General features: G+C 42.8%; 1 protein-coding gene across 2 annotated transcripts in view; it reads right to left on the minus strand.

Moving 5' to 3' along the window:
- CFAP74 (cilia and flagella associated protein 74) overlaps positions 1–20,760 on the minus strand; it is a 119,138-nt gene that overhangs the window by 64,413 nt on the left and 33,965 nt on the right. For both annotated transcript variants that reach the window (XM_030186085.1, XM_030186084.1), the window contains exons 12-18: positions 17,144–17,317; positions 15,630–15,748; positions 13,057–13,123; positions 12,405–12,494; positions 6,247–6,420; positions 4,945–5,062; positions 1,523–1,626 (exon numbers count right to left, since the gene is read on the minus strand). In XM_030186085.1, the coding sequence (XP_030041945.1) occupies positions 1,523–1,626; positions 4,945–5,062; positions 6,247–6,420; positions 12,405–12,494; positions 13,057–13,123; positions 15,630–15,748; positions 17,144–17,317 (846 nt within the window). The remainder of the gene's footprint in view (positions 1–1,522; positions 1,627–4,944; positions 5,063–6,246; positions 6,421–12,404; positions 12,495–13,056; positions 13,124–15,629; positions 15,749–17,143; positions 17,318–20,760) is intronic.

Below are 20,760 nucleotides of genomic sequence, written 5' to 3' on the forward strand. Positions count from 1 at the left end.
ATATTTTTTTACATCCTTGGAACATCCTAAGACTCCTGAGGCAGGCGCATAGGCGCTGAAACACAGCTGCTGTGTCGAGTCATTTGATGTGTCCTAATAAAGATTGAATTTTTAGACATCGCCCTGGCTTATTGCAAAGGCCAGACCATCCTACTCCTTTCTGCTGTACTACTTTGACGTAGGATTGTGGGTTCCTCCACCTTCTTTGGTCGTTCCTTGGACCAGCCCACGAGTACATGACTACTAGACATGTATCCTAAAATTTTAGTCACAAATTACACAGGTACAATACCCCCATAGGATGGAATACTGTCTACTGCATTTTAAACTTGTAAGCGTCAAGCTGGAGATCCATAAACTTGCAGCTTGTCTTTTTACAGCCAACAAGACTGAATTAGTGTTGGCATGGAAGCAAAGTGCAGTGCCTACTAAGGATAGAGTACTACAAAGAATGAACTTTATCTATCAGATGCTCCAGCTCACAGCTATGTGTCATGGACAAGTCATACAATTTCACAAATTGTGGGACATTTATAAAGCCTGCAGGGTTCAGACATCAGGGACTGCTGTTTTGATATTTGTTGTACAGTGCGACAAATCCTCACTGGTTATCTTGATGAGAGTGAGGGATCGTATACTGCGTGGGTGGGGTGGGGGTGAGGAGATTGTTTTATTGACATGTAAATTGATATTAAGTGATTATTCCAGTTTGTATTTAGAAAAATTTAATAATGATTTTTATTTAAAGGAACTGTTGGTGGGAGTACTTGAATCTGTACTTGAGGTACTGATTTCTGTTTGTGCCTTTCTGGGATGCCCTTCTGATTCATATGCTTCCTGTTATTCCAAGCCAATACATGGCTAGGTATTTAAAAGTCCCTGCCACCCATATAAATGTCACTAACTATGGCTGGTTGCTAATTTTCATCAGCATTATTTCAGATTATCCAGATAACACAGCTGGTAATCTTTATAGACCACTCTAGTGTTACTCAAGTAGCATCGGGCAATCTAGGGGAAGAGCCGGAAAATCTCTAGATAGCAGCACAATTCAGTGCCTGTATCTGGAAAAGTATTCAAACAGGCTGTCCTAAGTTCTCTGGGTACCGGCCCTGAATATTGCTGCTATCCAGGTAATGATGGTGGTCAGTGGCATACCCAGATATTGAATCCCCCTACACACACTGATATTCAGCCAACGGCGGTCAGCATTTTTTTTTTAATGCTTACTGTCGCCGGCTAGATTAGGCCCCGGCAGATATTCAGTGCCTGATCCCCCATAGTTAAGCAGGTTAATTTAGGACAATTTTTGAATATCGGGGGATCAGTGTCTATATCCAGAAAGCAGCCAGTGCTCAGTATCTGAGTATATGTTAAATCCATTGGCCAGTGTCTAAAAGAAACACTGACCATAGAGTTTAACTTGCTTGAAAGTTAAAAAAAAAATAATAAAAAAAATGTTCCTATGCTCTAATTCAAGACCCCAGATGAAAGAAAGCAGATTCCTCAATAAATCCCTTACCTCACCAAGTTTAATTTCTACTGTTTTTTCTCCAGGTGGAGACTCCAACTCTTTCACATTTTCTGTTTCAATACCTGCTTCTGAGCTGGAGGGTTCAACAGGCCCTAAATGATATTTTGTATGAGAAATAGGTAGGCCTCAGTAAACACCCAAGACATGCTGAAAGAACAGATACTCTAATTTCACACAGAAGTACAAATAAAATGAATAGTTCTGCAATAACTTATAAAGATGCTCAAGTACTTTACAAATAAGTTACATATTATCATTATCCAACTACAGTTGGTACAGAGCCCCATTTTACATAGAACATAAAGACTGGAATTGAGAAGTCCAGGTCAGGACGTGCTTAATTCCAGTGGTCGTTTAGAAAAGGCTGTGCTGAGGCACAATTTCTAAGGGGTCCTTTTACAAAGGCGCGCTGAAAAATGGCTTGCGGTAGTGTATTTGCGGGTTTTGGGCGCATGACGATCCACTTTTTAGCATGCCTGTAAAAAAGGGGCTTTTAAAAATTTTTGCCGAAAATGGACGTGCGGCAAAATGAAAACTGTCGCGCGTCCATTTTGGCTCTGAGACCTTACCACCAGCCATTGACCTAGTGGTAACGACTCACGCGGTAACTGGGCGGTTATGACCTTCACACGCCAAATAGCATTTGGTGGGCGTCCATTACGCGCGTCCGAAAATAAAAATTCTTTTTCAGACGCATGTATTGGATGATTGTAAGCTCTTCGAGCAGGGACTGTCCTTCTATGTTATATTGTACAGCGCTGCGTAACCCTAGTAGCGCTTTAGAAATGTCAAATAGCAGTAGTAGTAGTATGTGTGCCAAAAATGAAATTACGGCAAGAGCCATGCGGTAGTTGGGCAGTAACTCCATTTTGGCGCATGTAGACGCTTACGTGGCTTAGTAAAAGGATTCCTAAAACACCTGCACAAGAGCAAGTGCATTTCCTAGTACGTGCAGGAAGCAGACATTTTACAAATGTACATGTTTAATAAATGAACAGAATGAACTCACCAGCTTCCACATGGAGATATCGGCATTTACACGTGGAAGAGGCAATTTTTCAACTTTCATGTGTAGGTGGCACCATTTCCATGTGTAGCTGCCCATTTCACAAACCTACATGCGTAAGTGGCGCCAATTAAGCAGGGAGATTGCAATTTTAACTTGGGTTCCTTTTGGAAGTGGACATAAACTAGATGGCATTTAGGAGACTGAGAGGGGCATAATTGAACGAAAACGCCTATCTCCATGGGCGTTTATCTCCAAGAACGGGTCCGTGAAGGGGCGGACCGAACCATATTTTGGGAAAAAATAGACGCCCATGTTTTATTCAACAATGTGTGAGCTGGGCGTTTTTGTTTTTCAGCGATAATGGAAAATGAAAGCGCCCAGCTCAAAAACGAATAAATCCAAGGCATTTGTTCGTGGGAGGGGCCAGGATTCATAGTGCACTGGTCCCCCTCACATGCCAGGACATCAACCGGGCACCCTAGGGGGCACTTTTACAAAAACAAACAAAAAGGTAAAAGAGCTCCCAGGTGCATAGCACCCTTCCCTTGTGTGTTGAGCCCCCCAAATCCCCCTCAAAACCCACTGCCCACAAGTCTACACCATTACTATAGCCCTAAGGGGTGAAGGGGGGCACCTACATGTGGGTACAGTGGGTTTGGGGGGGTTGGACGACTAATAAGCATTAAGCAGCACAATTGTAACAGGTAGGGGGGATGGGCCTGGGTCCACCTGCCTGAAGTCCACTGCACCCCCTAACAACTCCTCCAGTGACCTGCATACTGCTGTCAGGGAGCTGGGTATGACATTTGAGGGTGAAAATAAAAAGTTGAGAAACTTCATTTTTCGTGGTGGGAGGGGGTTAGTGACCACTGGGGGAGTCAGGGGAGGTCATCCCCGATTCCCTCCAGTGGTCATCTGGTCATTTAAGGCACTTTTTGGGGCCTTATTCGTGAAAAAAACAGGGTCCAGGAAAAGTGTCCTAAATTCTAGCTAAAAACGCATACTTTTTTCCCATTATCGGTGAAATGCGCCCATCTCTGTTCGGCAGATAACCACGCCCCAGTTCCGCCTTCGCCACACCTCTGACACGCCCCCATCAACTTTGTCCGCATCCGCGACGGATTGCAGTTGAAAACGTCCAAAAATCGGCTTTCGATTATACCGCTTTATTCGTTTTTGTGAGATAAACGTCCATCTCCCGATTTAGGTCGGAACTTGGGCGTTTTTCTCATTCGATTATAAGCAGGTGACTCTCTTAATCCTGCATGTAAAGCCCTGGCCAAAATGAGAACTTTTTAAAACCTATGCATGCCTTGGAGTTGATGTAAAACCCAATGTGGGTATTTTTCCATGTATAACTCTTTATAAAATGGGGAATATAAATGTGGAGGGCGACCGAAACTGGAGTTCTTGGTTTCGACTAAAATTGAATCAGCAGTTGAAATTTAACGCTCATTTTCAACCGAAAACAGTGCCTCCTGCCCCCCCACCCCGGCAGACAGCAGGTCCTCCCAAAGCATTACTAAACATGAATTGCGGGCCTGTTGTAGTGCTGAAACCGAAGCTGAAATTCAGTCGGCCTCTATACATATGGTCAAGGTCAAGGTCAAGGTCAAGGTGCTTTATTCTTGATACACCGCTAAGGGCTGATCTGGTGCCAGAATTTAACAAATTTCAAATCTCAGCACACTTGGTTGAAAAAAATAGGCCATACAGATATTCCAGTGCTGCAAGAAATGTGGAATCCTCTCACTTCGGCAAATCTTCCACACAGATGTATTTGGAGGGGAGGGGGTGGGGTAACAGCATCATTGCTCAAGGACCTAATGCATTAAGGGCCAAATTTTATAAATGCCACCTTAAAAATCAGTGCCAAAAAAACACGCACAAAGCATGTTTCTATAAACTATGCCTAAAGTTAGGTGTATTTTATAAAATATGCTCACACAGCATTCTTGCGACTAAAATTTAGGCGCACCCATTTAGGCCACCTAAAACCAAGCCTAAATACCTGTACCTATCGTAGGTGCAGATTGGGTGTATTCCATAATCGTGTGCATAGTTTCTTGAGACGCCCACAACCTGCCTATGGCCACACCCCCTTTTCAGCTGTGCGCATTAGAATTTACACGCACCACATTATAGAATACACCTAGAAAGTTGTGCGTGTAAATTCTAATTAAAGCCAATCAGTGCTGCTAATTGGTTAAGTACCAATTATCAGCACTGACTGGCTTGTTAATCAATTAAGTTGTGTACACAATTTGGCCAAATGGCCAAATTAACGAGCACAACAAAAGGCGCCATTTATAGAATTTGGGGGTAAGCACTTATATCATAACTATAAAATGGAAAACCCCTTTTAATACATCTGGTCTTAAGAGTTCCAAATTACTCCTACCCAGATTTTCAGTAGTTCTGCTGTCTGTCTTCATTTCCATCTTCCTGCTAGCTCTGGGTACCACTGAACTACATCTTGTCGTATCTTCTGAGATAGCACCAATTGAGTCAAATGATGCCTGAGCAGAAAAATAAAAGAGCAGGAAACATTTAGTCAGAAATACAATTCATATATTTAGCTGGAATTTAGGCAGGACTGATCATAGACATGCAGGGACCCAGGGCAAAAACTTGGAAAAGGACCCCAAAGCCTGCATGCAGGCTGTGCCTCCTTCCGCTTGAGATAGGCTTGGGGCCCCTTGTGGCACAGAGCCCCAGGACAATTTCACTGTTTGCCACTCCCAACACTGGCCCTGAATTTACAGGGCATTCATTCTGCAGTTGGGATAGAGATTAATATCTTTCTGACAAAGTTGTAAACTTAATTGCATTTAGCTTTCCCTTTCTTCTGTATTCCACATGGATGGGCACAGCTGGATACAGTGACAGCACCCAGGGACCATGAGCCATGTGTGGCAATCAAGCCTGGGTCACTGTATGATATTACTGAGCCACCTGATTGACCTAGAGACATCTATTTATAAACTATCACCCTCTTGGACTGAAAGTAATCCTAAACAGTTTTGGCATTCTTACATTAAGTTGATTATTTTAAAAGCCCATCCATGTGTAAGAAGCTTCAGGAAGCTACTATTTACAGGTGGAGATCTACACCATACAAGGATTTCAAGGGAGCATGGTTTGGATGTGGCCTAGTCGGGACAAAAGACTACATGCATATTCCCTATTTTACACACAGATGTTTCTTTTTTTAATGCTCATTTCAGCCAGCACTTTACACATAGGATTACGGGAGTAACTCTGCTCAAATCCCTCATTGTTTATGTCCATCTCCAAAATGAAAAAAAAAAACAACTTGTTGCCTCACTATGTAATTGGCTGCACTTATATGTACAGGTTTGTAAAATGGGACGTCTATTCATGGAAGCAGCGTCCCTTACACATGGACATTGCGAATTCGCTGTTTCCACGTGGTAGCTTCCTGGTTCATGCCACTCATTCAATGTGTACAGTTGAAAGATGGCAGTTCCCGCTGTGTGTGCTGGCAAACACATGTACGTCTGCACTCCATTATATGGATTTTACAAAACGTTCTGGGGCTGGTAGAGCCTTTTGTAAACTGACACATCCTAACTTGGACATCTCAGTTCCAATCTCAAATGCAACTTTACATGTTATAAGGATAGTTGAAGCAATGTAATGTTGACATGATTGTGACTCCGCTGATATCAGGCATACCCACCACTCGTCCTGGGGAGGATTTCGCTGTTGTAAGACGCATGGCTTCAACATCTGTAGGTGTCTGAAGCTGGAACTTTGTTCCCAGAGCACCCTGGTTTGTCAGGGTGATGGTCCGTAAAATTGTCTCCCCAATCACATGAGTGCCAAAGTCAATGAACTCTTTGTCTACTGCCAGCTGTAAGCAGAAATACCATAATTACTGCTGTCCCAGATAGTCAGTGAAGCCAATTAAATGAACAACACCTACTATTTGAAGCATAACTGTGAAGTCCTTATTACCATTTTTAAGACATGTCAGATAATGACTCAAATTATGGCCACACTTCTGCCTTTTGTGTAGCAGTCAACAATTCTAAACAAAATTTCTCACTAAGGACGTAGGACGAATTCTGTTTTACGGCATCTTCTCTCTCTGGAATGCTTCTCCTTCTCTGATCTGAATCCTTGTATAAAATATTCAGGGCAGGCCTCAAAATCCACTTCTTATATATGCACTAACCCCCAGACTCTAGATAGGTTGCCCAAATTCAGGGGCACATTTGGGCACACAGGGCAGAGGCATGTGCAAATTAATGAGCCAACGAGGTGTCAACAATCAATAAATGGAGTCAATCGGCATCAATTTGGATTTGCACACACATCTGGCCTAGTTACTATTCTATAACATCTATGCCTAAATTTCATGTGCGCAACTCGAAAAGTGGCACGAGCGGGCTCAGGGTGTTCCCAGAAATCAGGCGTAATGTTATGGAATACTTGGATTTGCGCCCCCATCTGCTAGCTGCTATCAGTTGGGTGTGAGGATTTACACCAGGCGTAAGTCTTTGCGCCCAAGCGCTATTCTATAAAAGTTGCTTAGCACAGATCTTAAAGGCACCTGACCTGGGCTGCCATTTCCTGGATTTGGCCTAAGAGGTGCTGTAGCTGTGTTAATCCACTTTTAAAGATAATAAATAGAAATAAATCAAAACATGAAAAGAAAGTAAGGTGATAACCTTTTTTATTGGACTAATACATTTCTTTGACTAGCTTTCGAAGGTAACCCTTCTTCTTCAGACCAAAAAAGAAGGGTTACCTTCAAAAGCTTGTCAAAAATGTATTAAGTTAGTCCGATAAAAATTGTTTCTTATTTTCTTTTCTCTGTTTTGATTTATTTCTATTTATTACCTGAATCTGGCCCTAAGTGGGTTCTAGGTGCCGGTACTCTTTTCTTCTCTACCTCCTCTGCATTATTATGCTATCCTGCCCCAGTGGGGTGAACCTTTTATGCATGTCCTCTGCTCTTCTCTATCCCCTCTGCACTACTACACTTTCCTGTCAGTTTTGAAGGAGTTTCAGTTTTTGATTGTAAACTGCTTTGATGTCTTGTTACGAAAGGTGGTAAAACAAATTGCAAATAAACATAAAGAAGAAACTAACGTGAACTGATTTCACTTTCAGCCTCCGTAATCCAATATCTCAGTAGCAGGAAAGTTATTTATTTATTTTATTTATTTATTGCATTTGTATCCCATATTTTCCCACCTCTTTGCAGGCTCAATGTGGCTTACAATACATCATGAATCGTGGAGATATATAAGAAATAAACATTTAGTATTATAGAAGGATCTTGGGTAACATGATAATGATAAGCATGCTATTAATACTGAACTTCCTGCAATTTGATACATTGAAGACAATCACAGCCAAATTACTGTGAGTATATATTTCAGGAAGAACGCCTCTAAAAATGGGATTGCCTCCTCTGTGGCCCACAGTTCATATTGTCATTACTGTTATTACTACTGCAAGTGGAGATGTTAAGATGGTGAGAGGGCTGGTATTAAGTAGAGTTCTTTAGGGGAAGGGATCAACAGAGACTGAGCTGAGTAACTCTGCTATGATTTGTAATCACTAAACAAATATGCAACATGTAATCCCTGGCTGCCAATGCCGAGAGTTGGTGGTCACTGTAATTACTTCAGCTTGTTTATTTTTCAACATTTTTGGAAAATCTATTATGTTTCAGCAAATCAACATAGTATAATCATATGTCAGTAACACCAACAAAAGCCCTATAAGGATGTATGCAAAGACTCTTCAGCTTGCTATTAGTGTACCTGTTCACGCTTTCCAAAAATACTAGGACTAGGGGGCATGCGATGAAACTACAGTGTAGTAAATTTAAAACAAATCAGAGAAAATATTTCTTCATTCAACGCATAATTAAACTCTGCAATTCGTTGCCGGAGAACGTGGTGAAGGCGGTTAGCTTGGCAGAGTTTAAAAAGAGGTTAGACGGTTTCCTAAAGGACAAGTCCATAAACCACTACTAAATGGACTTGGGAAAAATCCACAATTCCAGGAATAACATGTATAGAATGTTTCTACGTTTGGGAAGCTTGCCAGGTGCCCTTGGCCTGGATTGGCTGCTGTCGTGGACAGGATGCTGGGCTCGATGGACCCTTGGTCTTTTCCCAGTGTGGCATTACTTATGTACTTATGTCCTCTACTTGGCTCACTTTTATTACATAGAGCAGTGATTTAACCTATTGTGATGTCATAGTGGCTCATTCCACCAATAAGAGCCAACCTCATTAGTGATGTCACAATGGCTGATTGTATAGAATGTTTGTACGTTTGGGAAGCTTGCCAGGTGCCCTTGGCCTGGATTGGCCGCTGTCGTGGACAGGATGCTGGGCTCGATGGACCCTTGGTCTTTTCCCAGTGTGGCATTACTTATGTACTTATGTCCTCTACTTGGCTCACTTTTATTACATAGAGCAGTGATTTAACCTATTGTGATGTCATAGTGGCTCATTCCACCAATAAGAGCCAACCTCATTAGTGATGTCACAATGGCTTGATTGTATAGAATGTTTGTACGTTTGGGAAGCTTGCCAGGTGCCCTTGGCCTGGATTGGCTGCTGTCGTGGACAGGATGCTGGGCTCGATGGACCCTTGGTCTTTTCCCAGTGTGGCATTACTTATGTACAGATTAGCAGAAAACATCTGGTCAAATTGATGTTCTTATTGCAATAATTCTTCTGTAAATTCAGGATTCTCAGTTATTAATTTACAGAAAATTTTAACAGAAACAGACCTTCAGGATAGAAGCCAGACTGGGAGGAGAAGTAGGAACAGAACTGGTGAGGAGGTAAACCCCCCCCCCCCCCCCCCCCCCGGCTCCAGTCCTGCTCTCTCTCACACACTCCCCTTAGTCATCTTTCTCTCCCTTCCAAATCTCCTCCCTGATGTCTATTCTCAAATATACATACATATCCCTGTTGCCAATTCATTCCCCACCAGGCACAGGTACAGTGAGTCAATCCTCTCCTGATCTCCAACATCCCTTCAATCGATTCCCCCTCACACACTCCCCCAAGAGGGGCAGTGGAATTCCTTACTGGTTGGGGAGGGGGCAAGCAAACCAATGAAGCTCCACCCCCAGCTTTTGCCATTGATTTATTACTTTGCACTTACACTTAGCAGATCATTCCAGAAGCATCTAGACATGTAAATGACAGCATTTACATGTCTAGATGTAGGGAGGAGTGGTCTAGTGGTTAGGGTGGTGGACTTTGGTCCTGGGGAACTGAGGAACTGAGTTCGATTCCCACTTCAGGCACAGGCGGCAGCTCCTTGTGACTCTGGGCAAGTCACTTAACCCTCCATTGCCCCAGGTACAAATAAGTACCTGTATACAATATGTAAGCCGCATTGAGCCTGCCATGAGTGGGAAAGCGCGGGGTACAAATGTAACAAAAATTAAAATAAAATAAATACATATGATAGTCTCGCCCATGCTTATGTCCAGCTTACATTTTCTCACTATGCCACTGAGGCACGCTGTTTACAGAATAGCACTTGGTTGCCCTGCTGCCACTTTCGTAGGTGCATAACTAACAGTATTCTGTCCATTTACATACGCGAGGTGTAGAAATGCGGGGGGGAGGGGGGTCCACAAACTCCAGCAGCGGAAGCCCTCTCTAAGGAAAGCCTTTCCTGGGCTGCCACCACACTGCCTCCCCCCCCCCCCCCCCGTACGTGCTTGTGTTTTGTGAAACTGAGCATGTGTGAGGGAGGCCTGTCCCTCTGTACAAAAACAAGCATGTGGGGGGGGGGGGGAACAGCTGGCACAAAAGTAGCCCAAGAAAAGTGGCATTAACTACCAGGCTCAGATAGAGGACGGCTTCCACTGGCGATGGGGGGTGGGGGAGTAGAAGTGCAGGGTTGATGCTAGGTTATGAGAGGCTGGGGGATATGGAAGGGCAGGGGAGATGCTGAGCTTTATATGATGGGGTGGCGGGGTATGGAAGGGCAGTAGAGATGCCAGGCTTGGTACGAGAGGACCCTCATATAAAGCCCTGCACCCTGTATCTTCCTGCCCTTCCATACCACCCCCCACCCCTTAGTGATCACACCACCCCTGAAGGGTAGCCTGGCATTTGAGTACCGGCACCTTTTCTGCAAAAAAAAAAAAAAAAAAAACCCAACGCACTGGACCTATAATTACAAATAGTGACATTGGCGGAGGGTAGAATTATTGCATAGAGCACACAAATATCTGCCTTCGAGCAGGTGTAAATTTGTTCTCATGTTTACTTGCATTTCCGCATGTTTTGGGTGCTTTTTAAAGACCCACATAGGTGGCTATATTGCCTTTATAAAACAATAATCCAAAATGTACCATTCAGAATGACTATCAAAATCCAAAAAACAATAATACATTCCAAAGCATCTAGGTAATATTATTAAGCATACATCAACATGTTCAATCCTTAATCCTATTATTGCAGGACCTTCATACCATTGGCTATTGGAGATAGAAAGAATTATGGCTACCCTCCGCCAATGTCATTATTTGTAATCATAAGTCCAGTGTATTTTTTAAAATTAATTTGAAAATGCACATAAAAATATGTCTATTTATATAAAGGAAGGGAAGACAGCATTACTGAGCTTTCATTCTGAAAAATCACTGGACATGATCACAAGCAGTGCTCTGCATCAAGGTGTGGTAACGTGAGTGAGGGCGGGCTGTGGAGCACAGTAAGACAAACCACACACATTCAGTAAGTTTTGGTGAAAACAAATATTATTTATTAAAGGTGTTCGGTAAGGGCTCCTGTTCACTTCACGGAAAGGTGAGAAGTAATACTCAAAAATATTTCTATACACACAACAATATCTCTCAGCTGAGCAGCAACTCTTACTGGTCTCTGTCCTGGTCCCTGGGTCCAGAGTTACCAACATAGTCTGAAGTGAATACATGAGGCTGGCCTGCAGAAGGCCAGGTCAAACCATAAACACTTCAAGGGTTGGACTTGTTCTACCTGAACATAGTGGTTGAAGTTTCTCAGCTTCAGGGTGGAGGCATCTACAGTGGCATCACTACTTCCCGCTGGGTCTCCTTTGCCTAGCTCAGGCCCAGCCTTTTATACTTCCTGGACTACATCCTCCTTGCTCCACCTCTTTCATGTCACTTCCCTCTGGGCAGGATTAGGGTTTTTAAGGTGGCCCTGACACTGTGAGGCAGTGTTCTTAAGAGGAAGTGACAGAATCTGATAGACTTCCTCACACAGGGTAGGAATATTCGTTCAAAAGTATGCAGACCTCTTTCTCTTCCATGTGCATTTTCAAATTAATTAAAAAAAATACACTGATTACAAATAGTCACATTGGCAGAAGATACAATTATTGCTATCTCCAATAGCCAATGGTATGAAGGTCCTGAAATAAGATTAACAGGATTACGGATTGAACATATTGCAATATGCATAATATATGCTTTGGAATGTATTATTGACCTTTATATAAAAACCATAAAATATGTACATTTTTTCAAATTTGTTTAGGCATCTTCTTCTAAAATTCCACTTAACGACACTAATATCCATGACTGGAAGGGTCAATCACAGATAAAAAAAGAAATTTGTCATCATAATGAGTTTAATGGACAACTGTCCAAATCAATTAGGCATTTTCTTTTTTTTCAAACTTTATACTCTGTTATTTCATCATTACATACCTGCTGGGAAGAAGCTACTCTGAGGAGAGCATGATAAGGAGATGAGAAGATGCTTTACATTTTTACAAAAAATGATCCTGCTTACAACTTGTCGTGTCACATTCTTCCCTAAAACTCCAGTTTGTTTCTAGAAGAGTAGCTTGACTTACACTGCATTTCTTGATTGTACATTTTAACGGGATAGAAAACCTCCCAGTCTGAGCTGAAAGCATGACTTCCCCTTTAAGATCTTCATTTATCTGGAGGAAGCAATAAAGAATTGCAGGTTTCAACAAAAACAGCTGCACAGTTTGGCAGACAATAAAAATAGCAACCCATTTCATTCTGTCCCTGTTACTCCTAGAAGAACATGCAGAGCAAAAAAAAAAAAACCATACAAAATTGCATAAGATTAAAGGTTCCATCCAGCTCAGCAAGAGCTGGAATCCTGTATCCATCCAGTTTCTATCAGTCATTGCTTAGGGCTGCCCTGAACCCCTGACTGCTATGCTGAACAGATTAAAAAACAGAGGTGCCCCTAAGGATGTTCCAGGCAGAATGATTTCACTTTAGCTTGTTAGCACTGGCCAGACAAGGTTTACCCAGATAACTGGTTGGTCAAATAGCTGTCCCAAAGATTTACAGATGACTTCATCTGGACATATTCACCAGTACACTTATACAGATAACTTAATCCTTATATTCAGCCACAGTTATCCAGAAAATGTACCTAATTGGCAAATTTTTGAACAGGCCTCTTCACAGATTGACAAAACTTTCAAATAACACTTTAAATTACTGTATCAAACAGCTTACACCTACCATTGGTTTAAAGGTTACCATCATTTCACAAGACATTCCAGTACACAGCTGACCAGGTGGATTGAAGCTGTAAGAAACATCAACAGATGACGGGGCATTACCAGGAGAAACTCCAGCCTGGGCCTTCTCTCCCTGATACATTATATAACAACTCTGCTTCTTACATCGCAAATACACTCAACATTTCTCAGGAGCTAGATATAGACACTTTGGGTCCGATATTTAGTTGGATGCATGCAGGCAGCGCTTTCGCTGTCCGCCACCGGCGTTAAACCCGGGTATTCAATGTCGGGCCATTTCCGGTGACCGGCATTAAATATCCAGGTTTTTTAAAGCTAAAAAGTTAACCAGTTATGTCGATATTCAACATTAACTTTTTAGCGATTAAAAATAGGACAGCTATTTATGCAGTCTTATTTGACCACTAAACCTATCCGGTTAGGCACTGAAGGGGTCTTTTACTAAGGCACGCTTACGTTTTCAGCGTGCGCCTAAACATTAGAGATGCCCATAGGAATACATGGGCGTCTCTAACATTTAGCGCGTGCTAAAATTGTGAGCGAGCCATAGTAAAAGACCCCATGAATACGGGTGTTTAACAGGATAAGTCGTGCATATAGCCAATTATGCGCATCAGCCCCTTTATGCGCTGAGTTAACTGGGCACCAGTCTGAATATCAGCCGATTCCAAGTTAACTTCCAGGATAGCGGACATATCTGGAAATTCAGTGCTGGGAGCTGCACGTGCTCTGGCACTGTATATCAGCTTGCAAGCTGCTTATTGCCACAAGCTGAATATTACTCCACTGGAGACTAATTTCCTTATTGTTGGCTATGATTTATACAATCTTAGCATTTCAAGTTTTTTTTAATGTTCATAATTTTTATTAATTTTTACATACTTATTACAGAAATTTTCATACTGCAAAAGTGTAATACAACCATTAAATGATAATACAGGAAAATAATATATTGACCAAAACGTCCTAATAAAGACAAAGTTTGGCTTCCTTAGACCTCAATAATGGGGGGGGGGGGGGGGGGTAGGAATTAGTGAAGATAACACAATCATAATATATAAATAAAAATTAATATGGTTCCGTCAGTCCCATATATATCTCAACTCTATCGTTGTTTATTGTCTAGGAAGGTCTGAAGCTGATCAGGCATATAATATATATATTTGACTTGATTTAACCTGATGACACATTTACAGGGATAGGCCAGGAGGAAAGAACCTCCCAATTCCAAAACTTTTGACCTCATAAAGAGAAACTTTTTACATTTTTCTTGTGTAGACTTAGTCACATCCGGATTAAGCCAGATCTTCTGGCCAGCAAACACACGGTTAGTTGATTTAAAATAAAGACGCATTACTGCATTTAAATCCTGTTGAAATACAAAAGAAATTATCAACGTCCCCCTTTCAGATGATTCTTCAATTGTTTGCTCCAAAATGGCTGTGACATCTTGTAGATCTATTGAATTCTCTGTCCCAACTTTTTTCATCGTGCTTGGTATGTAATAAATCTTGTTCAAAGGAGGAAATACTTCTTGGGGAAAATTTAAGTTTTCTTTTAAGTATCTCTGGAACATATCTTTTGGGGATACTCCCAATATTCTAGGAAAATTCAATATTCGGAGATTTAATCTCCTATTAAAGTTCTCTACTTGTTCCAATTTTCTTCTAATTTCCATATTATCTTTTATCACTGCCATTTAAAAATCATCAGTTTGCTTTGTCTCTCTCTGTAAGGCATCTATTTTAGAGGAAAAATCTTGTTTTGCCATATCTAAAGAGTTTTTCACTTCCTGCACATTCAAACTCAGAGTCTTTACCTCGTCCGAAGATTGTCTCAGGGTTTTTTCTATTTCTAGTAACTTCAGCCAGATCTTACCCAGGCTCACCTCCGTCTCTCCTGCAGCTGCTGGTATCCTTACAGAGTTGGACTCCCCTCTGAGCTCCTCGGAAACACCCTTTCCGGGTTCCGAGAGAAACCCCGTCCCGCTCAAGGCAGTTGCAGGGCAAGGAGGCGTCGTAGAGAAAGGCGGGGAGAGAGATATTTCTATTTCCTGCGGGGGGATCGCTTCACCGGTCCCTCCCGCTAAGGACTCCACTCCGCTTCTTCGGGACAATGCGGGGAAGAAGCGCTCCAAACCTCCACTTGCCGGCGTGGACGTCGCGGGGTGTAGGGGAACCCCCCGAATCGTCCCCTTACGTTTGGTATGCGGCATATCTCAAAAACAGGTAATTAAATCAAATTTCAGCAGTTAGTAGGCAGGAGCTCGCTTCTAACACCACCGCTCACGGCGCCATCTTGGCACGCGGCATTTCAAGTTTTAACAAGTGAATGAGCAGAATTGAGAACATAAAATATTGTCATGGTGGCTCTGACCAAAGATCCATCAAGCTCAGGATACTATCTCTGACAGCTTCTAATCTGGGCCACCAGGAAATACCCAGCAGATCTCGAAGTACAGACCCAATCCTGACAACTCCCTCTCAGAGATGAATGACAGCTTTCCAAAGTACATATGCAACTGTAAATGTTCTATACTACCCTTTCACTTACTGAATACGGACAAAATCTTTCAGATCCTCGCTGATTCCCATCAGCCTGCAGTAGTTGATACCATAGGATGCATTTGTTAAAATCACTCTTTTCTTGTATGCTTTGCCAACTTCAAAGTCCTGAAACAGCATAAAATTACGTGAAACCTAGTGAAGATATCCTTTATAAATTAGGAGGTCTCATTTGCTACGTAAACTGCACATAATTTAGGTAAAGAACAGAGAAAAGGAGAATAAAAAAAAAAAAAAATAAATCCCAGGGTTCATTCAACACATTTACATATCAAACATTTTAGCTAAAAACAAGTCAGTTCAGTCTAGCTAATTATTCAGTGTATCAGTATCTGGTGAAAGTCAAGGTGGGTTGATGAGCAGTCATTATAATGTTTATATAGCTACTAATTCCTGAAGAAAATATAAAATGTCTCTGTGCACTATAACTACTACTACTACTATTTAGCATTTCTATAGCGCTACGAGGCGTACGCAGCGCTGCACAAACATAGAAGAAAGACAGTCTCTGCTCAAAGAGCTTACAATCTAATAGACAAAAAATAAAGTAAGCAAATCAAATCAATTAGTGTGTACAGGAAGGAGGAGAGGAGGGTAGGTGGAGGTGAGTGGTTACAAGTGGTTACGAGTCAAAAGCAATGTTAAAGAGGTGGGCTTTCAGTCTAGATTTAAAGGTGGCCAAGGATGGGGCAAGACGTAGGGGCTCAGGAAGTTTATTCCAGGCATAGGGTGCAGCGAGACAGAAGGCGCGAAATCTGGAGTTGGCAGTAGTGGAGAAGGGAACAGATAAGAAGGATTTATCCATGGAGCGGAGTGCACAGGAAGGGGTGTAGGGAAGGACGAGTGTGGAGAGATCCTGGGGAGCAGCAGAGTGAGTACATTTATAGGTTAGTAGAAGAAGTTTGAACAGGATGCAAAAACGGATAGGGAGCCAGTGAAGCGACTTGAGGAGTGGGGTAGTATGAGTAAAGCGACCCTGGCGGAAGACAGAATGGGAAGAAATGTTTGTTTCATTTTTCATTTTCTATTTAAACATTACAGATGAGAAACAACATAACACAGAAGGTTATTATTTCCCTTTTGTTTTAAAAGGCAGCACACCCCTACTAGAAACCCAAGACACAGCTGCTCTACAGCTTTATGTATGAACTGTGTGTTAAATGATTAGAGCACCTGTCATAGAAATCAAGTGTTTGGTAAATATAACATCACCCTGAATTCTGTTTCCTGGTCTAATTACATATGCATTAAAAGAGTCTAATTCACATTTTTAACCGAGTGTCACACACATAACATGACTAGCTTGGTATGAGTTTTATTCTATGCTATTTTTATTGTGGCTTTTTTCAAGGTAGTTTTACTTGTCTTATTAATAGCAATAGAGACAATGTTCAGTTAGTAAACAATACTGAATTTCCTAGACAAATAATCATTTTTCCCCACAAAAAAAGGAAAAGAAAACCCCCAGGAAGAGTAACTTGAGCCTCTCCTGAGCCTACAAACCTTAAAGTGAATCACAGAAGGTTTACTGTAGAAAGGACATCCTTTGAACTCATGGCCCGCTGCTACTTGCTTCTGAATTATCCCATTTCGCAATTTGTCCAGTGTCGCAGCTAATATCTCCTTCTCCATTTTGGTTCCACCCACTGGTTTGGAATCAAATTCACTCGTTATTTCCTAGTAATTGAGGCAAAATACAAACATCAAAATCCAACTGGTCACTATAGAATAAGCTAAGGGCTCACAGGCAGTGGAGAAGAGAACTAAAAGAGAGGAAAAAAAAGATAGTTGGTGAGACACAAAGACACTGGCAAGTTATTTTAGACAGAGGAAGATCTATCACTGACTGCAACACAGAGAAGGCAGGGACTTATAAGAGCAAAGAGAAAAGGATGTTTAGAAGATCAAAGAGACAGGTAAAGTCAAAGGAAGGTTCTAAAATAATAATACACATCTACATTTCTAAAGTACTACTTACACTGTATGACATTTTGCATTCATAAGTCAGCTGTTCATATCTGCGAATGGTGCCTATGACTTATAATTATACTTTTTACATCCTACTGTAATCCTGAAACCCAGGGCCCAACATTCAGTCGGTGGAGGTCAGTGTTTTGCTGACCACTGCCGGCATTATCCCTGGAAATTCAGTGCCACTCTGGCATAGAGATGAAAGGGAGAAGGGTAGCTGGTTTCATTCAGAATAGCAATCACTCTCTGACACCAGTGGAGAACAAATACAAAATGCTTAGACAGCAATATTTGAGGCCTTTCAATTGGTTTAACATTGTTTATTTTATTTACTTACTAGTAAAAGAGGCCCGTTTCAGAGCAAATGAAACGGGCGCTAGCAAGGTTTTCGTCACCAACACCCCCCCCCTCCCCGGCCAACCCCTTCGTTGTTCTGCCATTGCTCCGCCCCCAACGTCATGACGTTTGATGCGAGGGGGGGCCCGGAGCGATTTCCCACCCACCCCTGCCTCCCTGCCTCCCTCCCTGCCAACCCCTTCGTTGTTCTGCCATTGCTCCGCCCCCAACGTCATGACGTTTGATGCGAGGGCGGGGCCCGGCCAACCCCTTTGTTGTTGCCATTGCTCCGCCCCCAACGTCATGACGTTTGACGCGAGGGCGGGGCCCGGAGCGATTTCCCACCCACCCCCGCCTCGCTGCATAAGTACATAAGTACATAAGTAATGCCACACTGGGAAAAGACCAAGGGTCCATCGAGCCCAGCATCCCGTCCACGACAGCGGCCAATCCAGGCCAAGGGCACCTGGCAAGCCTCCCTCCCTGCCAACCCCTTCGTTGTTCTGCCATTGCTCCGCCCCCAACGTCATGACGTTTGATGCGAGGTCGGGGCCCGGAGCGATTTCCCACCCCCCCGCCTCCCTCCCTGCCAACCCCTTCATTGTTCTGCCATTGCTCTGCCCTCGAGGGCGGGGCCCGGAGCGATTTCCCACCCCCCCCACCAACCCCTTCGTTGTTTTGCCATTGCTCCGCCCTCAAGGGCGGGGCCCGGAGTGATTTTGGTGGCTTCACCACCACGAACCTTCGAACCTTTTTGAAGGAAGTCAGGACTTGGCTTCACTGACGTCAGTGTCCTCAGAACGTTGAGGGTGAGTTTTATTATAGTAGATTTGTTTTATAGCAGCATTTATATCTCACGATTTTCCAATGTATATTGGTTCAATGTGGCTTACAAAGCTGAAACTGGACTTCAACAACCTATTTAAAACTCTAATACAACAGGATACTCTAATTAAAATAATATCAGACCTGGGCTGAAAAAGCTTTAGTTTGTATCCTCATCATAGACATTTTCTAAGAAAGAAAGCTTTCAAATGTTTACGAAAGCTTAAATACTGATTCATGCATCTTAGATCTTTAGGAAATGAATTCCACCTATGGAAATGGGTTTTTGATTACTGCTCACCCTTTCTGCGCTTACGAGTACCCATGTATGTCAACAATATGGGTACGGAGGCATTCACAGGTTGGCAGAGACAACTACATGCATATTTTGAATTTTCAAAGCTACATGTCTAGTTTTCCATTGAAAACGTACCAGCACAAAACATAGGTGCAAATTTGCATCATTCGTGTGAAATATAGGTAGTTTCTTCTAAATATATTGACAGCATACAGCCATTAAAACAGTCTTTATGACACAACGCAGAACTGAAAGAGTCGGGTACTCTATTTTGCAAGGTCAATATTAAGTTGAAGCAATTGCTGGCAGTAAACACATTCCTGTTGAATCCACTCTGCATAAAATGTTAGAAATATGCCCTTCACCCTCATCCATTAATCCTGCACAGAAGCACTGACGCGCTGTGGAAATCCCACTGATGGTATTGGGCATGGAACTAAACACCGGGCTACTGCATCAGCACATTTTCAATTGCTAAGGATTGCTTTCATTACTATTTTATTCAAGGGCAACACTTCTACAGTGCAATAAAAAGCCAAGACAATTATCTCAAATTATTTTCCCTTACAAGCCAATTAAATCCAAGAGGACCAGTTGCTGCTAACAAACACAATTTCACTCACTCAAATTGTCAGTGCCAGGATGCAATCTAGGCTGTGGCAAAAAGCTCATTTCCAGAAAAGACTTAGGGGTGTGAAACTACTGAAAGGGTATGACAGGAATTATTGGATACCTTATGGAAAAATCTATACATACAAAAGGTGGTGCACTGGAAAATGACTTGCGTGAAACTGGAGTACGACTAGACTATGTAAGCATGTCATTTGGAAGCAAATTCATGATTTCAAGTCTCCAGAAGGAGCCCTGATGCGTGATCCTTAGCTGAAGACTGTTAGGAAGAATTATAAAACAGGAGGAAAAAATTCCTGCATGAATCACAAATGAAACCTCATGATGCCAGATTCCACCTCTGGTTCCCATTGAGTTGGAAGTGAAAGGGAGTGGGAAAAAATATTGCACTGAAAGAAAGAACCTAAGAGACTGAGAAAGGCATTAGCTCACAGTAAATCAGGGCCACCAAGGGAGGGGCAGGGGACGCAAGGTTCCCCCGGGGTCAGCCTCCAAGGAGGGTCCGGCGCCGGGGTCTGTCTCTCTCCTGTTCCTGACTGGACCCGGGTGATCGCGTCCCAACAGGAGCAGGAGAGAGAAAACTCCGGCGCCGGGCTCCCCTTAGAGGCTGGGGAGGAACAGACACAGAGCTTCAGGGCCTCTGGTTTGGCTGGCGAGGGTTCTCAAGTCCCGCCAGCACTAGCCTTCCTCCAACACTGTTCTCTGCCGCATTGCCTGCCCTGCGGCTGCTTTTCCTCTCACATCGTGGAGAACTGTGCTGGAGAAAAGCTTCTGCTGGTGGGGCTTGGGGACCCCGCCAGCAAAGGCATGTGGAGGTGCGGCAGGAGGTGTGGCAAAATGTGCCCCCCACCCCATTTTGGCCTCCAGCCACCCCAATTTTTGTGGTCTGGCTATGCGGCGGTCCTGCCCCAGGCCCGGCTCAGTCTCTTGGCGGCCCTGCAGTAAATGCTGTATTTTTATGCAGATACCTCCAATTCTACAAAAGTCCTAAAAATTGCACGAGCGCCCAATTTGCACATGCTATTTAATTGAATAACAAACCAATTAGCACCAATACTTG

This window comes from Microcaecilia unicolor, chromosome 13, assembly GCF_901765095.1.
Source record: "Microcaecilia unicolor chromosome 13, aMicUni1.1, whole genome shotgun sequence".
In the NCBI taxonomy this organism is placed as follows: Eukaryota; Metazoa; Chordata; class Amphibia; order Gymnophiona; family Siphonopidae; genus Microcaecilia; species Microcaecilia unicolor.